The sequence below is a fragment of the Rhamphochromis sp. 'chilingali' genome, assembly GCF_963969265.1.
Source record: "Rhamphochromis sp. 'chilingali' genome assembly, chromosome: 5".
In the NCBI taxonomy this organism is placed as follows: domain Eukaryota; kingdom Metazoa; phylum Chordata; class Actinopteri; order Cichliformes; family Cichlidae; genus Rhamphochromis; species Rhamphochromis sp. 'chilingali'.
The window spans coordinates 41552420-41576428 of NC_137932.1; the positions used below are offsets into that span (position 1 = coordinate 41552420).

The 24009-nt window shown below is 39.7% G+C and overlaps 1 protein-coding gene across 2 annotated transcripts in view; it reads right to left on the reverse strand.

Moving 5' to 3' along the window:
• The window catches only part of negr1 (neuronal growth regulator 1), a 174540-nt gene that overhangs the window by 113601 nt on the left and 36930 nt on the right, over nt 1–24009 (reverse strand). For both annotated transcript variants that reach the window (XM_080882361.1, XM_080882362.1), the window contains exon 2: nt 3080–3318. In XM_080882361.1, coding sequence (XP_080738487.1) covers nt 3080–3318 — 239 coding nt within the window. The remainder of the gene's footprint in view (nt 1–3079; nt 3319–24009) is intronic.

The following is a 24009-nucleotide window of genomic DNA, read 5'->3' on the forward strand; positions in this document are numbered from 1 at the left end:
ATAAAGGCAACTGAATGCCAATGGCCACTTTTATTACCTACACAGGAAGGGACATGCAGAACAGTGTTTCGTGCCCCATCTTACTGATATGTGATCTACTTTATAAAATCAGTATTCAAGGCCAGTTTGAGGAATCTCTTTAAAGTGAACAGACACATTTCTAGAAGTAAATTCATCATTCGCTGAGAGGAAGCGAACGCCTGTGTGCTTGTGTTGGTGTGTGCGTGCGTCTGGGGGTGTATGCTTTCACTTGAGGAAACGCTAACAAGACTCAAGACTGCTGATGGACACATTGGCAGAGGCGGGATTTGCCCCTGTGACCTTTCAGCTATAGCACAGTGGCTATAACTGCAGAGGCGCTGCGGTGCTCTGAGGAGTTGACAAGTGCTGATAGAACTCTGCATTTATATTAAAGGTTTAAGCCTATCTTCATTAACAAACAATAAGTGAGGCTATGGACGCTCAATTTCTTGATGAGAGATTAAAAAGAAATTAGATAAGGTGCATTTGCACTAAAGACTTCTCATGACTCTGAGGGTACCAGCTCACCAGGGAGCTGCCCGGAGAACTACAAACTTTCAGGGCGCTTGTTTTTTTCTGCTTGCATTCGCACAGCCAATTATATTGACCTGTTTTTGCTTGCTGTTGTCATCTTTGTGAATGGTGGCACGCCCCACTCTGTGATGTTGTTTTAGCTTGCCGTGCACTCTTTAGTTTTAATTACCTGAGGCACACGCCGCAGCTGTAGTGGCTGGTGTGGAGACCCGCGTGTACGAGTAGGTCAGATTTACCACCTTTTAATTGATAGATGAGTGAAGCTCAAAGATTCCCAGATTATAGACAGGAAGCTGCTACAACGGCTTGAAAAGATGAGACTTTCTGGAGAAAACGCTTCAACTTCTTCTGTTTTACATCAGCACTGATTCAGCACACATAACATCCATCATTAAGAAGAAGACTGCAGGGAGTCAAGCGCCAGCATGAACAGTTATGGGGCTGTGATGTGGTCACAGTTGACGCAGGTAACAACAAACAGGAAGGTGACGACAGCAGAATCGGAAAGGCCGAGTTTCAACCAGAAAAGTTTTTCAGCAAAGTGACGACAACCGGCCCAAGAAGGAGGTTACACACTAAATCTAATCTGTAGCTCTATGCACTATCTATCCACCTGCTGTAACTTTATTATGCTAACCTGCACAGACGGATCAGCAGAGCTGTGTCGGTGCAGCTCCACAAAGTCAGTGCGATCTTTCACTTTCTTCTAATCCTGTCTCCGTTTGAGATTTACTGATGCCAAATATATCACGCTGACAGAAAAAATCTCATATTTTTCACGTGTTCTTATATGTAAGAATAAAACCTGGACTTCACTGTTGATTTCAGTTTTTGCCTCCAACTTTCACTCAGATAGCTGATGTTTACCTGCAATTTTGTCTGCAGGTTTGCCAGAAAGTTACAATCAACTAAAAGATTTTTCTATGAAACGTTGTACTTTGTGGACTGACACGAAAATGGATGGGGTGGAGTCCGTCCTCCAAAATAGGACCTATAAAAAAGTACCAGGAGTATAGCATTTAAATTCTGTGACCCTTTAAAACCGACAGGATTGTTAGGATTGTTAACCAAAGGCCATTTTTGAACGGCAGTACAGTGAATGCGCTCTCATCAGCAGCCAAACAAGCACAATTGTTCAAACACCACTTTGTACCTTCGAAACCAACCTTAGTTGCCGCTCTACGCCCACACAGTTTAATATTTGCACACTACAGGCAGCAGATTAAGAAATTTGGGGAAACAGACTGTTTTAAAAGCGCGCTGCTTTCATGTTGTGCTGCTTGTTGAACAGGGACGGACACCTGAGAAGGTAAACAGTGATTTGTTTTGACTACTCTTCTTATCCCCGGCGAAAAGTGCTACCTCACAGGATAGCAGTTTACAGAAGCGCCGTCTGTGCTGTTTGCGAATTGATGTGACTCTTTTTTTTTCTTTTCCAAACCCTAGTGCTCATGTACCAGTTTAACGTGGATAAAGGCGAAACAAATATTTTCAATTACGGCTCACAACAAACAAATCAAACTGTAGGTAGGATCACATGCCTGAAAAGAATTTTCATAAGCTCTCTCCATATGTCACAACAGAGACGCCAGCTGGAGAGCTATTTCCACTTGCACATTTCACATATCACTGCTCAAACTTCAGTGATCCTGACCCTCACCTCTTCTATTAATACTGTGCTGCTTGTGCGGAGGTGTGCAACATTATGTTTTCATAAATTAATCCTTAACTTGGCTAGGCTTAAAGCAGAATGAGAATAATTTGTTGTGCATTTTCAATTAATCTGATACCTGCCGAGGGGTGTGTGTGTGTGAATGTAGGCCAGGAGACAATGTTGTGAAATAAATATTAGGATTAAGAGAGAGACATTTTTTAATGAAATCTTCACATCAGCCTAGAAAAGAAACATAACACGGGTGGGCCCATTAAAATCCCTAAAAAAATGCACGCTGCCCGAGATAAAGCCCAATGCAGACAACCTCTAAAAAGCTCAGTGCCAGCACATTTGTGTCGAAAACTAAAATTCACAACATTATCGTCTGCTAAGCAATGCATAGTGCATATATAGCATATCAGCAAGTGCAGGATGTAGTTAAAAGTTATCAGAATTGGATCTCTTTTTGTTTTGCCTGCTGCGACAAAATCCAGATAGGCCTGATTAAAGCTACTTTGCCTCCAGTAATTTAAACCAACCGGCTTTTTGCTGCATGGCCTGCGGGCATACAATGTACCTTAAAATGTCGGTTTCCCGTCACCGAAGCAATTTCTCAAGCCTTTGCCTTTGTGAGCAATACATAAGGTGTTAGATCAGAAAAAGGCACAGGACGGAAGCTGCAGCTCGCTTTTTGTGATGCTTGAAAACTCTGCGCCTACGATTTAAACAACCAAAATTGAACTGCAGATATGTGCAGACAACTGAAACACGTGCATGCTTGGAAATGGAACAATGTAAGTTATGATAATCACCAACATATACATATGCTACACACAGACAAAGTAAAGAACACGCATGGCCTGCACGCACCTTTTACAATGAGGTTGAGGAGCTTTGGCCGTGGGTTACGTTCACTCTGAATCGAGCATGTGTAAAGGCCATCATCAGTTACATCCACTTTCTGTATCTGAAGGCTGTACTCATGTTTGTCTCCAACACTGGACACTATGGACACACGTGGATCCACAGACCACTTGTCATTCCCTGCGAATATGATGCTTGAGCGGTTCAGCCAGGCTCCTTTAGAGATCCCATCCAACAAGTAGCACCTGGATCAACAAAAAAAGACACATTTAGATTTACTTGGAAAAACACATCCGTCTCATCATCTTTGCTGAAGAATGTCTTTGACTTATTAGCAATGTCTAGAAAATGTCACCTTTCTTGACAAATATTACTGTCTTCCTATTTAGAAGACACCTCCTGCTGTTTATTATTTTTTTAACTCAGAAAACAGGTGAAATCTTTAATGTGCCAAAAAGCGAGTCTCACAAAATACAGAAATCTCATCAACTTGACAAAGTGATTTAACATGTAAGAAGTTCAAGGTTGCTTTGAGATTTGATTTGTTTTGAGACTAAATTATCCCAAAGCCATCAGAATAACAAAGACTGCGCTGTTGTTGACACTCTAAACAAGTTCAAAGTGAAATTCTTTGTCACATTTTCAGTGGCATTTTAACAGTTAAGTGTTAATAGGCATCTTTATACTTAAGCAGTTGACTGACTGAAGGTGCGTCTGACTTAATTTAAGGCAAACTGATGAGTTTTATGACAAAAAGACACAAACTACAGCAGTCAGAAAAGAAACACTTGGAACTGTACTCCAAACAGAGTCCGAGCAGATTGTGAGTGCCTGTTGCCCTAACACACGCCCATGTGCGAAGAGCAGCACTGTTGACAGTCTAGAGATTCAAACCTTCAACCTTTGCATCACCAGGTAAGGTTACTTACTGACTGCAATGGGGAGACATGGTTGTCAACACACCTTGCCAGAAACTTAGACAATGACATAGCGTGTGCCAAACTGAGATATGTTTGTGTCTTTGAAGGCAGGAATCTTAAAGTATTCAAAATGGGAAACAGGGATGGGCAAAATTATAGGATGATATTTCAAGGAAATTAGATGTTTCTGGTATTTCTGACAGTATAGAAAAGAAAATAGTGAACGATGCTTTATCAGTGATTGCAACATGCAGGAAGCGGCATCTTTTACAGCAAGTAAAATAAAGGGCATATTTAGATATCATTGCCATAGCAACACCTTGTGTTTGCAGAACAGCGAGACAAGCCCAGGCATGTCTGCCAGCAAGAGCCACATATTACGTCTCAAATGACGATTTAGTAGCTAAAAGGAAGTTACTTGAACAACGGTGATTTGAAAAATGTGCAAGAAAACTGCTCCTGCAGTCGATTCTGTTCCACGACTTGAGACAAACACACAACATCGTGCACAATCAGGCAACAAAGAGATACTAGCAGCTGGTGATGTGCGACCCAAATGTAAACAATGAACTGAACCAAGCATCGCTGGAGCACTTGATAGCAGCGCTCCAGGAAGAGAAAACGGTGAATGGAAATTACTGGCACGGTTACTTTAAGCAGCTGGTTCAAACGTTTGACCCAAGATAAAACAGTTTAGGTCAAATATATTTTTCAATATTATTATGTGATAATATCCTGAAGCTCCTGAAGAGTTCAAAGATTAAGTTAGTTTAGTTATTCTTAAATGCTAATTGTTCAATAATATTTAGGCTACTTTGGTCCACACGTTTGATTTAGGCTGTCACTGGAATTATTACTGTGTCACTGATATTGCATATCATGCTGTTGGTGGTGTTACTTTATTTCAACAGATTCACCAAATTATTGTAATTATTGTATTAATATTGTAGGAACCCAGGTAGTGTTTTTCCTGGAAAAACTGGGATATTGCATGTTGGGTTGAGCTTTTTAACCAGTAACCAGTTAATCAGTAATTTCTGTTCACCATCTGATCTTCCTGTCATACAGAGCACATCTAGCAAGTGCTCCAGCCATGCTCATTTAAGTCATTTGTTTACTTCTGGCAAATCACCAGATGCTAGAATCACTTCCTTTGTACTGGTTGTACTCGACAGTCTGTACACCAGCCTTCAAAAAGCACAATGCCTTGTTGGAGGTAAAAGTAAAAGGAGGTTAAAGTAGCTCTCTTTTTAATACATATGTGTGTGTGTGTGTTTATTGTTTGTTTAGGTTCATTAAGTTATTCTAGCTCATTTGTTATTGTATTACCCTTGTGTTAAGTCTCCCTTGCCCTTCATGTGTTTATGTCTGTGTGTCTTATGTTGTCAAGTTCATGTTGTCGTTTCTGTCATCTTCCCCTGTACTCAGTCTCCCTGGTTCGTGCGCCTACCCGTTATGTGTCATGTCTGTGTGGCTCTTGTTGTCTAGTTCGTTTCATGTCTATATCTCTGTGTTTCCTGTTTTATTTTGAAAGAGTCTGTTCTTTGTTCACTGCATTTAATTTACTCTCCCCTGTGTTGTCATTGTTTCATTCTAGTCAGCTGTGTGCCCATGTGTCTCCACTTCCCCATATCACCTCATGTGTGTATTTGGTCCTCAGCCTTGCTGTGTTCAGTGTCGCGTCGTCTGTGTTCTCACCCACCATGTTTGTATTCATAGTTCTCTGTGGCATCATAATGCCAGTTTCCCAGTTTAGTTATAGTTTAGTTTCGTCACTGTGCTTCTGCCTTGTTTGACCCACATGTCATCAGCCAAAATAAAGGCTCGCTTTTCGTTTGAACTCAGTTTCGTGTCTGCACCTGAGTCCTCCACACACTCTCCACTCAGTCTGCCACTGCGGATCGTGACACATATATACATATATGAAAACATTATATATGCTCAAGTTTCATAGTGTTAGATTTTATTATACAGTAGTGTCTGTGTTTGCAGCACTAACTGAAAACTGCATCGACAAACCATGGCCAGTCATTTTTGGCAGTTTTCAGTGGATCACTTTGAAATATTGGAGGGAGCAGTGGAACAAGAAAGAGCTCCCAGAGTGTGCATTTGATGTAGAGTGCAGGTACACGACCACCACCACCACCTTCTTAGATAGGTAACCAACTTCCACTCTCGTTGAGCCCTGCTGTTTATAGACTCATGCTATGTGCAGCATAAGATCACATCACGGTCCCACCCAGAGTGGAAAAGGCCAGCTATTGCCTGATTTTCTTTTCCAATTACAACACCGTAGTTTGTGTTCCTGCCTCCTGTATTGTGTGATCTGCAGTTTTAAGCCTCATGTACAGCTAGCAGAAGGAACTACAGGTACAGCTGAATCAACAAGGACTGAAATATTTTAAACACTGAAAACGAGGCAACTGGAACACAACAAAAATAAATTAGTATTACTTTTTCTGTTCAATGTTGCAATTTAGATTATTTAACATGATTAGTTATAAAAGCATACACCGTCATCTCTGATCAAAACTGGCACAACATCAACCTTAAACAGACAGGTACTCAGGTTGGTTCCATGTAGAACAGAGATCTAGCCACACGTCTCTTGCAAAGTGAGAAATATCAATCAAATTATTCTGAAAGAATTAAATGCATGTGTCTTCATTCTTTGTAACTAATTTGCTAAATGATTGCAAACAGAGAACCATTAACCCCTTATTCATGTACACAGATTATTATTACCAGAGAATGTTTTTTCACATGTAAACGACACTTTAAAGCTGGTAAGGTTTAAGCCTATCTGCATTAATTCTCTATCATTTTTTCCATTGTGAAATGAACGTGTTGGGCTGTTACATCCACTGTAACGCCATAAGCCTTCCCCTGATGTCAGGATCATAAACCCTGTGATGCCGCTGTTTTTGTCTGAAGTTGGTTACCTCAGCAGGATGAGAAATGAACCCCAGAGAAAGAGATCGTGAATTTGAGTCAGGGGTGAAAGTGGGCTGGAACAATCTGTAACGGCGTTCTGGCACCTTCAATTAACGAGCATTTAAATCTGATAGGCAGGTTAATGTTTATGTCGATGAGTTCATTTTTTGTGTCCTGTAGTCTGGAGTTACTCCAGTGACAGCAAGGAGATACTTTCTCAATAATAAGAAAATAATCATATCCCACAGGACTGCCCATTTTTTCCTCTCATGCATGTGAGCTGGTGTAGATGTAAATGCAGTTGGTCGCAGTACTTCAGGATTTAGCTGGACGAGAAGCATAAACAGAATAAAGTTCTTTGAAGTTACAGATAATATAAAATGCAAATAAATGTTCTTTATTTCCCAGGGAGAGGAAAAGAAAGTTTATAAGTGACACTGTCAGAGACTGAGAAAGACGTAAGAAACACAGGAAAGGGAATGGAGGTAAAGACTTCTCGGCACATGAAATCTGATAAAGTGGAAATTTAAACCTTTCATGTAATGTCCTCATTCCTTTTAGAGCTTTTAAATCAGATACTTGAGCTATAAATTATGTGCGGATTAAATTGCGCTTTTCCATAGTACAAGTATACTAATTTTGTGTTATTCAAAGGTTGCATGAAAATGCCAGGCAGTTTAGTGTTGGTTACACTGCTTAGTTTGTAGTAATGTGGTGAATAACGTCTCCACCATAGGCTGGACTGGTACAGAGCACCCTGTTCATGGTAAATGGTAGGTTAGGTCAAACGTAGACAATCAAATATATATAATAAATCATTATTATTTAGGGCAATGATCATGACACCCAATTCTACTTTTTATATGCCCGTTATAGTGTCTAAGGATTGGAAATCAGCCATGTAGCTCATGAATCATCTGCTTATATCTTATTGAACTGTGAAAGTGAAAGTGCTAAACCTGTGAAAAGCAGTGAATACAGGAGTAGCAGCACAGGTCACAGCCTGTACACAAAGAAACATCTATATCACAAAACAAGCAAATATTTGACTTATTTCTAAGTAATTCACTTCTTCATACTACACCGCTACACCCGACCTTGGGGGTCCCCACCTGCACAATCCCAGTTTAACCCCTACGTGTTTCACTCTTCCTAGAACATCTAAGCATGAACCAGCAATGTTCAGTAAGTAATAAATACAGCTGGGAATATTTTTCAACCATAACAAGACATTGACCAAAGACCACCAGCTGATGTTTATTTAACGCTGAAATTATATGTTGGATACAGTTTCTGAATTTAAAAAACTTTTTAGGGACTTTTTAATCTTTTGGTTGGGGACACTGTGGGGCGTTTGCTGGTACCGAGTGGGGCAAAGGAACAATGTCACATTCCTCAGAGACCTGCTTGTATCTTGTTGGCAGCAATGATTTCTAAACAGATATAATTCCAGACAAGTGTTCACAGTCCTTCCATGGGATGACTTTCAAAAACCTCGGGACTTCCTCTAGTTAGATCTTGTTCACTAAAGGCTCTCTTTCAGTCTTCTTGGCTATCTGAATTATTGTTTTTGTTTTTAATAACTGGACGTGAAAATTGTAACATTTAAAATAAATATGATTACAACTTAAACATACAAGGTATAGTCCTCCACAGACGATGATGCAACCTTCAGTTTACTCAACGTGGTTTATAAGAGCATGCTCCGATGCCTGAGAGACCAGCACCAACACAGGTTATGTTTAGCTTCAGTAAAGGTTACAACATGGGGATAAGCACTCTCACAAGCCCAGTGCTGACTGTAGTTAAGAAATCGCATCATATTCTGTAACGAATACTGTAATAATGAGCAGGAAAAGAGGCAATCAAGTTTGGCTCTTTAGCCGTTGTCAACATGCCACGCAGACTGCCAGCACCAGTAGTAAACCCACCGAGGAAATCAGTTTGGCACTAACCACAAAGCTCTTTACTCCCTATGCCAAAAAAGTGTCTGTCAGGAAAGCGGGTAGAGGACAATGGTTTCGTCCACGCTGGTTCTCCCCTTAGAGAAAGCATTGCTGCATTGTGACAAATAAGTGGCAAACAATGTGAGAGTGGGTAAAATTAAATAAGCACAAGAGAGAAGTGCAGATCCTGTGGAGAGCCCACACAGACCTGTCAGTTAGTTAGCCCATTGACCACCTGAGCCACGGTGTTCCTTGCCCTCAGGCAAGATTTACTGAAGGAGCCTCAAGGCAGGTTTCACTCCGTTTCTGAGTTTTTTTTGCTTTTCAACAAAATAAGAATTCACTTGTACACTAGATTTTAGAGATGTGCTGATTATTTAATGTGCTGTATTCACATAATGGCAGATTTGTGGGCTTCAAGTGGCAAATTCATTACTCGGATTGACCGTGGTCGATACTAAATCGCATTACGGTGACATAAAGCCAATTTTTAATGTATTTTCAGCTGAGAGAAGTGTTGGGAGGCTTGATGCCTACATGTATGATCACAGCCCTTCAGTGACTTATAATTTAACACACTTTGGCGGGACTAGTAGGAGTGTTCAATGAACCTGTGTGCAGCCCACTAATGTGGACTACTTGTCAACAACTTCCAAGACTTTCATCATTATATTCTTGTAAAACAGGGTCGCCATAGAAAACATAGTCTCCAGTGTAGCTGCTATTGATTTTTATGTTTTCTCACCTAAAATTGTCCTTTCAGAATCACTCACGCTGGCTTCATAGGTGGCTGTTAAAAAAGTCTCCTCTTCAGAAGAGATCAGAAGCTCTGGTCAGCTTTGTATAGATGCCAGTTACAATGCACTTTAACAGTGACAGGCTTTTAAGGCTTGAAAAATTATCAAAAGGTCTCAAAACACTGCTGCAGCACAGGCTTCGTCTAGCTGTATAAACCACTTATACTGCTATCCATTGGTACCATAAGACATGCATTTCTTTGTTGTGGTCATATAAACTGCTGATATGGTTGTTGTTCTGCTGTTTTTGAAGAGGAAACTAACTTTTAACAACCACCTTTCAAGCATAGGTTTCGGGGGAAACCTTTACTTTAACAAAGCCACGCAGCTAAAACTATGGCCTGCGGACACATATAACAGAGCCAGGATCTCTACAAGGAGTTTTGATATTATTTCTTCTTCATCTTGATGACCCAGGCCTCGATGTTCTTGCACTGGTTTTTCCAGTTTGCTTATCACCGTTGAGTGCCTTTGCACTCTTTCTGCAGAAATCATTATTGTTATCTCGCTGTCATCTTTCACCACAGAGCTAAAGCGATGCCCGTATTTGTTCATCTGCTCACAAAGCAGTGTGTCAAAACAGGCCATTTTACATTAGCACATTGTCTCGGGTGGGTGGGAGGGTGTTTAGTGTGGCTGCTTCCTTTGTTGCTGCTAACTGAAATAGGAGCTACAAGGGAACTGATCACAGGTCTGGCATGAGACATCTCGGTGTGGCAGATTCAGGCTGCTGTTGGGCCAAGTCATTTTTGCTGCCTGTGATATCGAGCAATTTGATGGAGCGTAGACCTCGGGCAGATCAGTAGTGTAAAACCATTACATATAGATGACATATATATATACAACATTGTGATAAATTGTGGTGGTAAATGCCCCTGACACACCAACAAACTCAAATCTGCAGTCCTGCTTCTAGACGCTTTAGCTGCTTGGAGAGGGGACAGAAGCATTTTTGCCTGCAATGTATTTCTTTTAATTCTGCTATTTTAAAGTAATCCCACATTATTCAATGAAACCCACATGGAAATTTTCGATTAAAAGTAACAAGATATTTCACGTACCAAAGACCTTGGATATTAAATGTAAATTATTGCAAGGCCATGCCATTGGGCGTGTCTTTTGTTTCTGCCACATTTCCCAAATTCATCTGCTAGTAGGCTCCACAGTGTAGTCGTTTACGCATTTGCCTAACAAGCAAAAAGAGCCCCAGTTTGATCCCGGGAGGAGACAAATCCCTTTGGGGTTGTGTTACAGAGGACATCGGGTGTAAAAAATCTGCTAAATCAAATATGAGGCGCTACCTGCTGCGGCGACCCCTCGTGAATGAGAGAGCAGCCAAAAGTCGTTTTTTCTCGCCCCACCCCCCAGTTCATCTGCTCACCCAGGCATAGCAGCACAAAACTAACACCTAAGGTGAGCTTTGTTTTCATTAGGCTGCCTTTATTCTAGAAGCCTCCCCAGGTAGCAGTCTGCCCATGGCTTATACAAAGCGCAGGTAATTATTTCACAGACATCAGAACTTCCGGTCTGATGCAGCTCTGACAACACAAATATATGCTAATTGATATTTCTGTTTATCCCCGTTTCTGACGAATGAGCGCACAGGAACCTGGCCCATTACAAGATGTGTGGGTTTTTTAAACATATATTGGATTTCAGAAAAGAATTCAATTCAAACCCCGGTGATTGTGCATAATGTGGAGAAAGGAAAGTGATGAGCTGGTGTTTGAGCAGCACCTCACATGAATGGGGAATGATGACAAATCATTAATTACAGTATGGAAGCTGGAAAGATGAGGCTGATTTTAATCCATTTAGCCAAACTCATTCATGTTCTTTGATTAGATATCATAATTAACACTGGGGCATCACTGCGACCCAGATTCTTTTTGCTCTATACAAATGTTTGCTAGATCTTCAACTGTAAATATTCTCCTTGGCGCCAACTCCACACATCTCGCCTCATAAACATATTTCACTGTTTCACAATTTTTTTCCCCTCCAGTTTGGCAAAGGAAATAAATGCGTTTCTGGATGTGTTCCTTTGCAGATTTTTTTAGATGTAAAAGTTAAGTAAGACTAAAGACAAACGATGTCTGCATTTTAAGAAATGGAAACGTTTTTATTTTATCTGAAATGAAGACAACAGCACGACATGTTGTGCAGATTTTACTCAGAAATTATTGTTATTATTATTTTTCCTTTATCCACCATTGAAATTGAACCTGAGGACCAATTATGAAGATTGGGTTTTGTTATTATTACTATTATGTAGTTGTTTAACTGTTGATGATGACAGTGCAATTGGTACTTGTCATTATTCTATGTGAAAAAGATCACATTAAAAAGAAAACACTTCTAATCACAGCTTGTCCTGATCCTTAATCAGTCAGAACGCTCAAATCAGTCGGACCTGTACTATTTCTATTCTCCAACAGGTTTGCTGACACTTGTCACTACACTGCAACTTCACTACATCAGACGTTGTGGAGGGCAGTTTGAGTGCTCTCACGTTCACTGCCCATCTGGCTTCTTATCTTTACAACCTAGCTCACAACTTCCATCTACTTCAGAGTGCAGCAACTAGTCTTTTTACAGCTTTGGATGGCTCATGACATCACCCTCAATCCTGGGGTCTCTTCCTATGCACTTCATAATCTATTTTAAGATATTACGGATCTCTTTTAAATCTGTGTGTAATAGTATGTCCCAGCCATTGTCGAGATATTCCACCAATCTGTCTTTTTACTGTCAGACAACAGCGAAAGCTGTTAGGGATGGCATATTACAGCATTTCTGGGAAGAAGATCTGCTCTGAGAGAAGCAGCTTAGAGCTTTTACGCAAAATAAATCAACCCCTAGCAAAACCACAGACTATTCAGGAAGAAATATGTGGTCGTGCAAACCTTGGAGCTGTTGATGGACTCAAACTCTGATAATTCATGCCTTGTCAACTTTGTGATTCAAACTTTAAAAGGAGCAGGTGGGTCGAGTCATGACAGTTGCCACACAGATGCGACAACCCACGTGAGATGGACTATGGAGTTGTTGACACTGAATTTTCACATCCATATGGCAGACGTGTCGGGAGTAGACAGATAACTCGAGGACTTGGGCAAAGACCCGAGGAGAGATATAGGTTGCTCATCAACCTGCTGATAGTGACAGTTCGATTTCAGACTGTGATTCTTCAGAAACAGAGTTAAAGGATTCACAGCTCAGGTCTTGTTCTCTGTTCCCAGCAGCCAGAAATGCAAGAGGAAAGACACTTAGACATGTTTTAAGCCTGAGATTTAGATTGTTTGATAATTAGATTCATCCAGGAGCATCCATTAAATATCTGCGATGTGAGAGGTGAAATACAGAACTGATAACTGTTGAGTTTTCCTGTAATATTACATCAGACAAGAAGCTGAACAATTCAGGTTTCTTTCTCCATTCTCTCTCCATTTTCACATGCCAGAGGGGGTCCTGGTTATACTGGACGACACGGCTCCTAAATAAAAAATATTCCTTTTTTATATTTTAGTAATTTATTTATTTATAGGTCAAACACAGGAAAAGGGATGGAGGTGAAGCTTTTGGATGGGGTAGAGCTCAAGCAGAAGGCTGTGGTGTGGATGGTGACCAAGTAAGGGCCTCAGTAAACCATGTAACTCTAGTTCCTGGGCCTGAAGCTTTACTTCCACAGAGAATCCTGAACCTCTCAATGATGCTGTTGATGCTCCTGATCCAGAACAGCCAATTGGATTTATTGAGTTGTTCATTTCTAATGAACTGATCCAGAGTGTTTTTGATGAGACAAACTTGTATGCAGATCAGCATTCACGCTGGCAGTGTCTCACCACATGCTGCTCTTCATGCATTGAAGATTGTTACAGTTTCAGACACGAAAACATTCCTACTGTAAGGCCCTTTTCTCCCTGGTATCATTCATAAGCCTGAACTTGAAATGTACTGGTATACTAACAACATGCTACCCACTCCCTACTTCAACAAGGTCATGTCTCACACCAGGTTTAAAACTGTACTGAGAATTTGTCAGTGATAATGAAGCACAACCAGCCAAACGCACTGACAGGCTGTACACAGTCAGTCCTGGCATTTGTCCAAATTCCATGAATTGTATAAATCAAGCAATCCGGTTGTTCAGTCTGACGTCACTAGCCGTGTCTGGGTCTAAACTCTGCTGCAGGTCCATATATCAAACGATCACTATGGCATTACTGAGAGTTGAAAAACTGTCTAAAGTCTTTCATCTTTAATAAAATGATCAGTGTTCTGCTCTACCAGGTGTAACAATTGAGTTTAACATCCAGGCATCCATGAAAACGGAATTTATGACATTTAACGGAGTTAGAAGTTAGCAGGGAGTTAGCTCGCTAGCTTCTATCTAAATACAATATAGCATGTCCTGACTGCGGGGTTTTGGAAACAAATTAAAATGTACAGCTCTGCTATCACTTCCAGCATAAATGAAGACAGAAAACTAAACAGCAGTGACGTTTGTAGGGTTACTGAAGTTGGGCTAGCTGGTATATAATGATGTGCTACGTGACCGCTAGCGACACAGCTATGTTAGCATAATATAAACAAGCTAACTTTTTTTCCACTCGATAAAAGTTACCGTGAGTGCTGTCAGTGGTCAGAAACAAATGTAATCGCATGGCAGGATGCTGTAAAAGGACCAAACTTCAGCCAGGAGAACAACTGAGATAATCCATCCACAATACGAGGTTAGTCATTCATACTGTATACTGCTGCATGGGCTGGGCTGTAGTTACATCCTAAGGTTTTAAAAACTGAGCTTAAATAAATGATTAGCGGTAATAAAAGCCGAGGGAGGTCAACAGTGATCACTGACTGTTTTAGGAGCTTTTTGAGATCAAATAGAAGAAAATACATAACATTAAACATGTTAACAACACAAAAGCCATATTAAACGCAGACTACTTTAGACCCGGAAGTAGGATTCGTCGCGTCATCACTGAACAACCGGATATATTGAAGAGACTATGATCCTGCAGCTCTACAATCTCCAAACAAACTTCTAAACCCTTCTGGTATACGGTACTGTTATACCACGAAACTGCAGAGACGTTGGCCTGGCTGGGAGACAGTCCCAGACTGAGTTTCTGCTTTATCACCTAGCAGGCACTGACCGTCGGTGTTTCATGGATATCTTTCACACTTCTGCAGTACTGTGTGAGTGCCTGTTAAATCGAGGTGGGAATCACCAGACACCCCATGATATGATATAATCACAACACGTCACACATGATATTATATTATTGCAATTTGTTTTTTACATTTTGTGATATGCTGAGTATTGCAAACACATATATTTCAACTTGAGGCTACGTTTCAAGTTTAAACTATGCCTTCAAAGTTAAACTTCGTCAATATCTGTTGCAAGCTGCAAAATGACATTACATGCACACTAATACTGTCAGCAAACACATCCATATACATGTATGTTGGTACAAGACAGATTCAGTCTGCAATCAGTTTGACATCAATCTGCAGTTGAATGAGGTCTAGTTGGCTATAACATGCAATCAGTTTCTGATAATAGAGCAATTAACTGTGATAAATCACTGAAAATCACATATCATAGCTGTCTGCATAGACAGAAATTCATATTTAACTGATACATTTGTGCTCAGCAACCTTCCTGTTCTTTAGGAATATAACCAGAATACAACCAGCTGGCAGCCACTTGAGTCGAGTGCCCTCAAGTTATGCTTAATGAAAAAGACTCATTCAGTCTGTCTGCTTTCATAAATTATTAAGCAATTATTTGAAAACCTTCAACGATCTCTCTGAGAGTGATTGCAGACAGTCCACATCAGACTGCAGCTGTTTGCAGAAAGGTTGCCTCCTGTCAGGCAACATGTCCAAACACTTTGTAATGAAAAGTGGTTATAATTGTGTAACACTCAACCTCTGAGAAACAATTTAGTCACCATAAGTTGCAATCGGTAACAGAATGTGGAAAAAAAAACAATACAATCACCAGACAACCATTGTTTTTTTTGGTTTTCATTTTTTTTTTGTAGATGCAAGAACTTGACCACTGAGTTTGCTCTGAGTTTGGAGGTAGCTTTGTGAACCTAAGTGTGTCCACTGTTGGATGGTGTTCAGCTAACATTATCTCAGGATGGTGGTGCGTGAGCTGAGCCCTCTTGTTCACAGCAGTACAGTATTTTAGAGAGAGTTCTTTTGCTTTACAGCATCTGAGCTGTGTGTTTGTGGCCACCTAAACATCATGAATAGGAGTGAGTTTGGGGTTATATTTTTACTCTTTACTTGTTTAGTTTTTCTCTCGCTATCTCAACCTGCACACTTTTACTGCTGCCTTCCCACATCCTCCAGATTTCCTGTAGTGAGGTGCCTAAACTGAAAACCGATGTCAGTCTTACAGAAATCTTTATTTCTGAAAATAAGGGTGAACCACGAATAGTTTTGGATATTGGTAATAATGACCACAGAAATAGGGAAATAAACAAGCCTGGTGTGGTAGAACAAACAAAATTGAAAAAGTTAAAATGACTACAACCTCTTGATTCAAGCATATGGAAAACAATAAGATATGTTAGACAAATCGCAAATAAAAATTGCACGGCGAAAGGCCGCCACGTCAAGCACAGTAATGCAATAAATGGTGCTGACAAATTTGGTCAGAATATTCTGTAAGTCCCATTTGTCAGGCTGTCACACAAGTGGACGAAGAAATTTGTTTCGCTTCTGTTTGAGTTCAATTTGATCAATGCTTTTGTCAATTACAAAGCTAAAAACCCACATGAAGAATGTAGCACTCATCTCTCATTCATTCAAAGTGTCCTAAAATCATGGAGCAGCCAGGAGCCTTTCAACATTCTGCTGGTGAGGAAAAATGACCTTCCAGAGACTCCCACCATGAAACAGTGCTGATCCAGGGAAAAGGCTGGGTGTAATAAGCTGAAAAATAAATATGTAAAGTTTAGAGGATCTACAGTATTTTCAGGTGGGGCCATTCTGACTGAGGATTGAATATAAAGGTGAGCGTGCTTCTACCATCAGGACCCCTCAGCTTTAAAATGATCTGCCTGGACACAATCAGTTCCTCCTCAAAAAACACTTCTTCAAACACATTTTCATGCTTTTTTGGTAAGCAATCTTATGATTTTAATCATATTTGTATTATTGCATATTCTATTATTAATGTTAGCATTTTAAAATAAATTATTAATAGTAATAGCAGTAATAGTAGTGTTTGCATGGTCACCGAAGTGTGATTTAAGCTTCAGGTACTGAGAATACCACCTTGTATTTTTGTTATCCTCTGTAACACTGTCGTGGAGCATCAGCTTATAGAGATTACGTCTGCATTTTATGTCAAGAGCAGTGCTTGATTTCTGGAGATGTTTGATTCCATTTAAGCCATTTCACACAGAGATACTGTCATGACCTTTACAACGAGTTACTGGCCTCAAAAGACCCCAAATGTCCATCGACTCTCCAAATGAGAAACTGTATTTCGAAGCGACTGGATACTGAGTATCATAGTGAAATCAAAAGCCTTTTCTGCTGTGAATTTATATTTTGCTGCGTCCACAAAAGAGAAGCCAGCTGATAAGGATAGAAAACAGGTTATTTTGCAAGTTTGCTGGAACCAGGCAGGTACTCAAAGGCAAACGGAGCAGGCAAAAACAAAATATTGGACAAAATTAGAGCAGGGCGATATGGCCAAAAATATATATCACGATATTTGAAAATTTGCGATAACGATATAACTGACGATATAATTTCTGCGAGACAAAATACAACTTCACAACTTTACTAGCGCATAAAAAAACCCATCTATTTATTTTCACTTAAACAAGCAGCTGTTTTTATGTGCATTAAAGCTATATAAACATTTAACAGTGCAAATTCAAATTCCTTGCTGAAAGTTTAACCAAAAGCCATTTCGAGTAGAAATGGGCTGACATATCCTGAGCATAACCATGTATGATATCCACTGAAGTTAAAAAGAGGTGCTTTGCAACATTAAACTGCAGTGTGCCAAATAAAAAAGTCAAATACGTATTTCTCGGACCATAAGGTGCACGGGATTATAAGGCACATTAAGCGAAACAAAGCAGTCAGATAAATCAAACTTTATTCAACTCAAATATGGGGAAAGCCAAAAACTGTGCTTCCTCCACTTCTGTACCATTGATTCATTAATGCTGTATTCTATCACAGCTGCTCTATTCCCATGTTGTTGCAGTATATTAATGACTAACCTCGTATTGTGGATGGATTATCTCAGTTGTTCTCCTGACTGAAGTTTGGTCCGTTTACAGCATCCTGCCATGCGATTGCATTTGTCTCTAACCACCAGGAACCCTCACGTGAACTTTTATCGAGTGGAAAAGTGTTCGCGTTCATCCTCCAGCTTCACTGTTTATGTTATGCTAACACAGCTGTGTCGCTAGCGACCACGTAGCACATCATTATATACCAGCTAGCCCAACTTCAGCAACCCTACAAACGTCACTGCTGTTTAGTTTCCTGTCTTCATTTATGCTGGAAGTGACAGCAGAGCTGTACGTTTGAACTGTTTCAGAAATCTCTCAGTCAGAACATGCTATATCATGCTTAGGTGGAAACTAGCGAGCTAACTTCCTGCTAACGTCTAACTCTGTTAAATGTAATAAATTCTGTTTTCATGGATGCCTGGATGTTAAACTTCATAGTTACACCTGGTAAAGCAGCAATGCTGATCATTTTATTAAAGATGAAAGAATTTAGACAGTTTTTAACTCTCAGTGATGCTGCAGTGTTCATTTGACTTTTGGGACCTGAATCGGTTTAGGACCCAGATTACGCCCAGATTTACGAGCACCTTAGTCCGACAAATACGGCAATAACGATGGCCCGCTTGCATGTTCTACAAAAAAGATGTGCTTTGTTGTGTATCTGACAGACAAACACCAAACCAGTGAAGTTGCACTATTTTTAAAAACCAATTCTGGTTCCTTTTCACTGAACCATCCGCTTTCCCCCTTCTCATTTCCCGTTGCCGCCGTGCTTTTTCGGCCATGTGCGTATGAAAACAAAGGCACTGCGCATGCGCGTTTTACCCATGTTCTATCGCGATATTTCATTTTCTTATCGTTGCCTAACATTGTACCGGTATTACCGTCAACGGCATAATATGGCCCAGCCCTAGACAAAATATTGACAAATTTCACTAAGGAACAGACACTCTGGCAGGGTGCAACTGGTGGACTGGTGGTATATACAGGGTGGGACAGAGTGGGGAAAAAAGGGGATGAGGGGGTGGGGAAGTTCAAGGCCATGTTCAGTCTGGAAAAACGTGTGCAACATTTTGCTATCGTTGCTGGTTTAAAGGCATGTTTCTACGCAACAGTGTGCAACAGGCTTTGATGAATATTTTAATTCATTTGATGGGATTGTCGGAAGCATTACCAAATCACCGGTGATGTCTATCTAAAATCCTCTTTATAATGAATAGGCATTCACAATGGTTGCAGTCAAATACCCAGTTTCTTTGAAGCAGGCTCCTGAGTGAAGAGCCATGGATGAATCAGCGTAGCAGTCATATTAAGAGTTTATCAAATTCACTAAATGCTGTTTATTACTCCTTAACCGCAGGATACACTGAACCATCCTTCATTAAAAAGAACGCCCCACAATTCAAAGCAATGCACTATCACTAAAGCAGTCATACAGTATAACTGACAAGTGACCCAGATAATCATAAAAATTTAAATGTTTCTCATCCTATGCCATAATTTGCTCAAATGATGATGAGTTTTGAACTGCAAACATTTAATAAAGCCAACAGCGAACGCTGAACATTACGCTGCTTTATTAAAATCTTCTTATAATGAAGTCGCCTCCTTGTGTGAAGCACTTTGTAATGTGCTCTACAAATAAAGATAATAAGCCACATTACTGTGATCAAAGTGAAGGTTGTAGTGTATCTCAGTTAGCATTGGTTATCTCCTCATTTTTGCTGTTTTGACAGCATTTATTAGAATTAGAAATGCTGAAAGCTTTATTAAAGGCAAAAGTTAAAGCAGATCATCTCTTTAGCAGGAGGAGGAAATATGGCGGGACATTTCTTAATACAACCGTTTGATTACACTGTTGTCACTGGTAAAGTAGAAACACCTGTTCAATTGCTCGTTAATGCAGATGTCTGACCAACCAATCACGTGGCAACAACTCAATTTATTTAGTGGATGTACCCCTGCTGAAGTTCAAACTGAGCATCAGAAGTTTGAATGTCACATAAATGAACTGGGACGAGTATTTCAGATACTGATGATCTACTGGGGGTTTTCTCACATCTGAGGTTTACAGAGAACGGTCCACAGTCACCAGAACGCAATCCAATAGAGCACCTTCGGGATGTGGTGGAAAGGGAAATGGAATCTCTGAGGAATGTTTCCAGCACCTTCTTGAATCTCGGCCACGGAAAACTGAAAAAAGGCAGTTCTGAAGGCAAAAGGAGTCCAGCCCCAGTGCTAAAAATCGTCCATTGAGTGTCTATACAACAGTGAAGTGATACTTTGTACACATTTACATGCACATAAAGAAAAAAACACTAACAAGGGGCACATGTTAGATAGATAGTTGTTTGTGAATCATCTTTGGGAACATGGCAGATCCAGTTAAACCATAACCAAACGCACCACAGTGCTTCTTTTCCCCTGACAGATCAGTTCATGTTCATGTCACTCCATGATCTTCTGATATTTTTCATCGAAGTAAAGTTATTAGGAAAAAGACATGTAAGGACTTTTTTTCTTTTTGTTCACCAGCCACATTAGTCGGTCACAGACAGTGAATGCTGTATTTTTGCTGTGTTTGATGAAACTTTAAATAAAATATAATGACATTATTGTTTGTCGGTTTTTTGTTTTTAGTAGGGAACTGTAAGAACTTATATATATATATATATATATATATATATATATAGTGTGTGTGTGTGTGTGTATATATATATATATATATATATATATATATATATATATATATATATTTAGTATGGTATTGCTCATTCCCTTAAAGATAGGTATTGATTTCTGTCTGGTTATTGGGTGGGTATGCTAGAGGTGGGGTGTTGTGTTGTTGCAAAGGATGAGGGAGAATGAGGACACACTGTAGTGCTGTGCAACCAAGGTACAGAGCACCAGGCTCTTAATCCCTAAAATAATCCTGTCGACTGTGGCCAGTGGGACACATCTGAAGCCTTTCAGCTATAATCCACACACACACACACACACGCACACACACATGCCATCTAAAATCACAGACGCAGAACACTCTGAAAACTGTCTCATAGTCTTTTTCTCATTACAGTATCACTTTCTCTGAACTGACACAGATGGAGCCTCTGACTGTGGGAGCAGAAATTGCTTAGACTCCTGACGATGCCCCTATTTTGTTGCCACAGCAAAAAGAAACTCTTAACAGCATCACCTTGTCCCATCCAGCTTCGGATTTCCTCTAGGCGCATATGAAGTGGTTTTGTGTCATTGTGCATGTGTGTAAGATCCATAAGAAACAGAGTCGAAGATATCCAGAAGGTCTGAACAAGAAGAAATCTACTCGTTGCGTCTAGATACCAGCAAAACAAGGCTGTAGCTCCTCTTCTCAACTCTAAACGTGTAGAAGATTTCACATGCTGTCAATCTCAATTTGATCAAAAGTCAACACCAGTGTTTCTTCAACAACTAATTCATGTACAGAAAATCGTTCAAAGCTCTACACGAGTAATCTCTGGATTAATTCACATTATTGATCGCCTTTTTCAAGCATTGGCATGAATTTTTTTTTTTAAATAACAAATGGTGCTTACAAATCAGCTTTTGAATAAAAGCTGAGAATTCTGAGAGGATAGAGTAGCCTTTGCAGAGACATAATGGGAGTGCAATGTCCACCCCAGACAGTTCCTCCTTATAAATATGTGAATGTGCTCTATGTAATATATTCACATCAAAACTGTGTTCAGTGCACATGCAAATGCTGATAAATGTCACACTGGAAAAAAAGACTCGACAAAGCATGATCAAACATTAAACCAGTTTACTGCCCTGCTTTCTGTTAAACAAATAGTATATTGTGTGGGAATCTATTTCCTAAGGCGAATGTTGCAGTTTTTCAATACCACTGTCAGACACGTCTTCTTCCAGCGCGCTACTGGACCACAGTCAGTACCACTGAATCTCAAAAATAACATAGCGATAACTGTGTACTGCCACAGAACAACAACAATTTTCTTGCATTCAACAACATGAAAAAAGTAACAAACAATTTACAGGAAACCAGCGTCTGACCAAGTTTACGGAACACCAGTTCTGATTTGAATGTCCAGTCAAAACGATTTTCAATGATCACTTAAGAGCCTGTTCTTCCTTTGTAGCAAACTGAAGCCCGCTGCTGTGCTAGAGACACACTTTTAAATCACTTCGCTTATCTTTGTTTGGTGCAAGCAACCTGCATTGCAAAGCAGACTGTTGAACTTTTCGAACAACGTATAGCTCACTGTGTGTTTTTTTTCAGGAAGTCATTTTTCAAATGCTTCAAACGCAGTATGATATGAAGTATTTCTTCAAGAAGAAGGTGAGTTTTTTAATGTATTTAGTGCCAGTGGTCTAACATACCTTGTGAGTTGGATGCAATGTTCTGCCATTACTTACAGAATAAATAGGGTGGTTAGTATCACCATAACGTGTTGATCAATCAGACATGCATATATTTTGTGGCTAATAACCAAGGCACGCCCACAGAGACGCCCATCTGTAAAAGATACTTTAAACTCATGCAGGCTAGAGTCCAACAAGCCTGACATTTATACCAATATCTAGTCATAAAATTTAGGCACATAAGACATAAACAGATTTCACTAACATATGTGTGTACATACATAAACATACATGTGTATTTTTTGCATAGTTATTTATGGATGACTGAAATTATTTATTTATTTTGAACTTATTTAAACTGGTTGTTGTCTTTGTGGTGCTCCAACATGCACGTTGCCAAGAAGGAAGAGTTCCCTGAGGTGGACAAACTTTACATTAACACTCCTAACCTGACTGATGCATGTTTCTCCAGTGTCTGCTTTACTTTTTTTTCATTTTCATTCAGTCTGCCAATAAATCTGTCAGGCTTAATCCAACCAAAGAAGACAACTTGTCCAACTTGGCAAAGCACCTTCCCAACAGTATGCTACCTTTTTTAAAGGAGTCAAAGAGTAACAGGTCAGCAAAAGTGAGTCCACAAGTGTGATTCGTCTTATGACCAGCAAATCTTTCCATCAGAATCTGACAAGAGAATTAAGAGTAATAGTTTGACTATTACGTGTTTAACTAACCTACCAGTGAGTAAACTATCTTTATATGCCAACTGAATATGCAGACAGTGTTTTAATGGAATTTTCTATTCCTTCATGCTTCATACACAAACATAGAAATAAATCTCTAAATAAAGTTCTCCATGTTACTCGACTGAATATAAATCCCACTTTATCTCTGCATAGCTTTCCAATTACCCCTCCAAATTCCTATGTGGTAGAAGTGTTGATCATTTGGAATTAATCAATGTAAAACAACAGTTACCTTAACTGAAAATGACTGCAATGAAAAAAAAGGACAAATGATGCTGGAATGATGAAAAAGAATTATAAACATAAAGTCTTAAATATTGAATTTATTTTAAAGGGAGGTGGCTTTCTGCTAAACAAACGGCAGTGTTTCTGTGCAATATTGCTACGGCAAAACAGACCGTTGTTGTCTACATTACTGCAATGTGTACTTATATTTCTGGAGAGATAATCACCAGGCTGAGATGGATCAGCAACAGGATCAGCCAGAGAAAGCCAGAGATTGTGGCCACTGGCCAGTCACTCAGTGCATTTCTAATTTGTATAACAAAAAAATCGTGCTCAGTAGAGTGCAGGCCTCCATCAAGGATACATATATTAAAAACCTTATTAAACAGGAAGCAATATAACACAATCTAACGTCGCCTGGAGCTGTGTGATATCAGTATCTTGATATGTATTTATTTGTAAACCAATAGTTCCATATTTATGAAAAGAAAAAATATTTGTTTTTATTTTACTTTATTTTTGGGCAGGTTTAGGCACCGATAAATGATTCCCTCTTTTCCAACATTAGCTTGCAAACGTTTAAATGTGATGACAAGTGGTCCTTTGCAAGTGTTCTGCCAAGTTGTCAGAAAACAACTTGTAACTTTCTTAAAATCAGAAACAGTGAGAAGAGATGTTCTTAAAAATAAGGCTTTAAACAGGATTTTTAAGCTTGTGTTTTCTT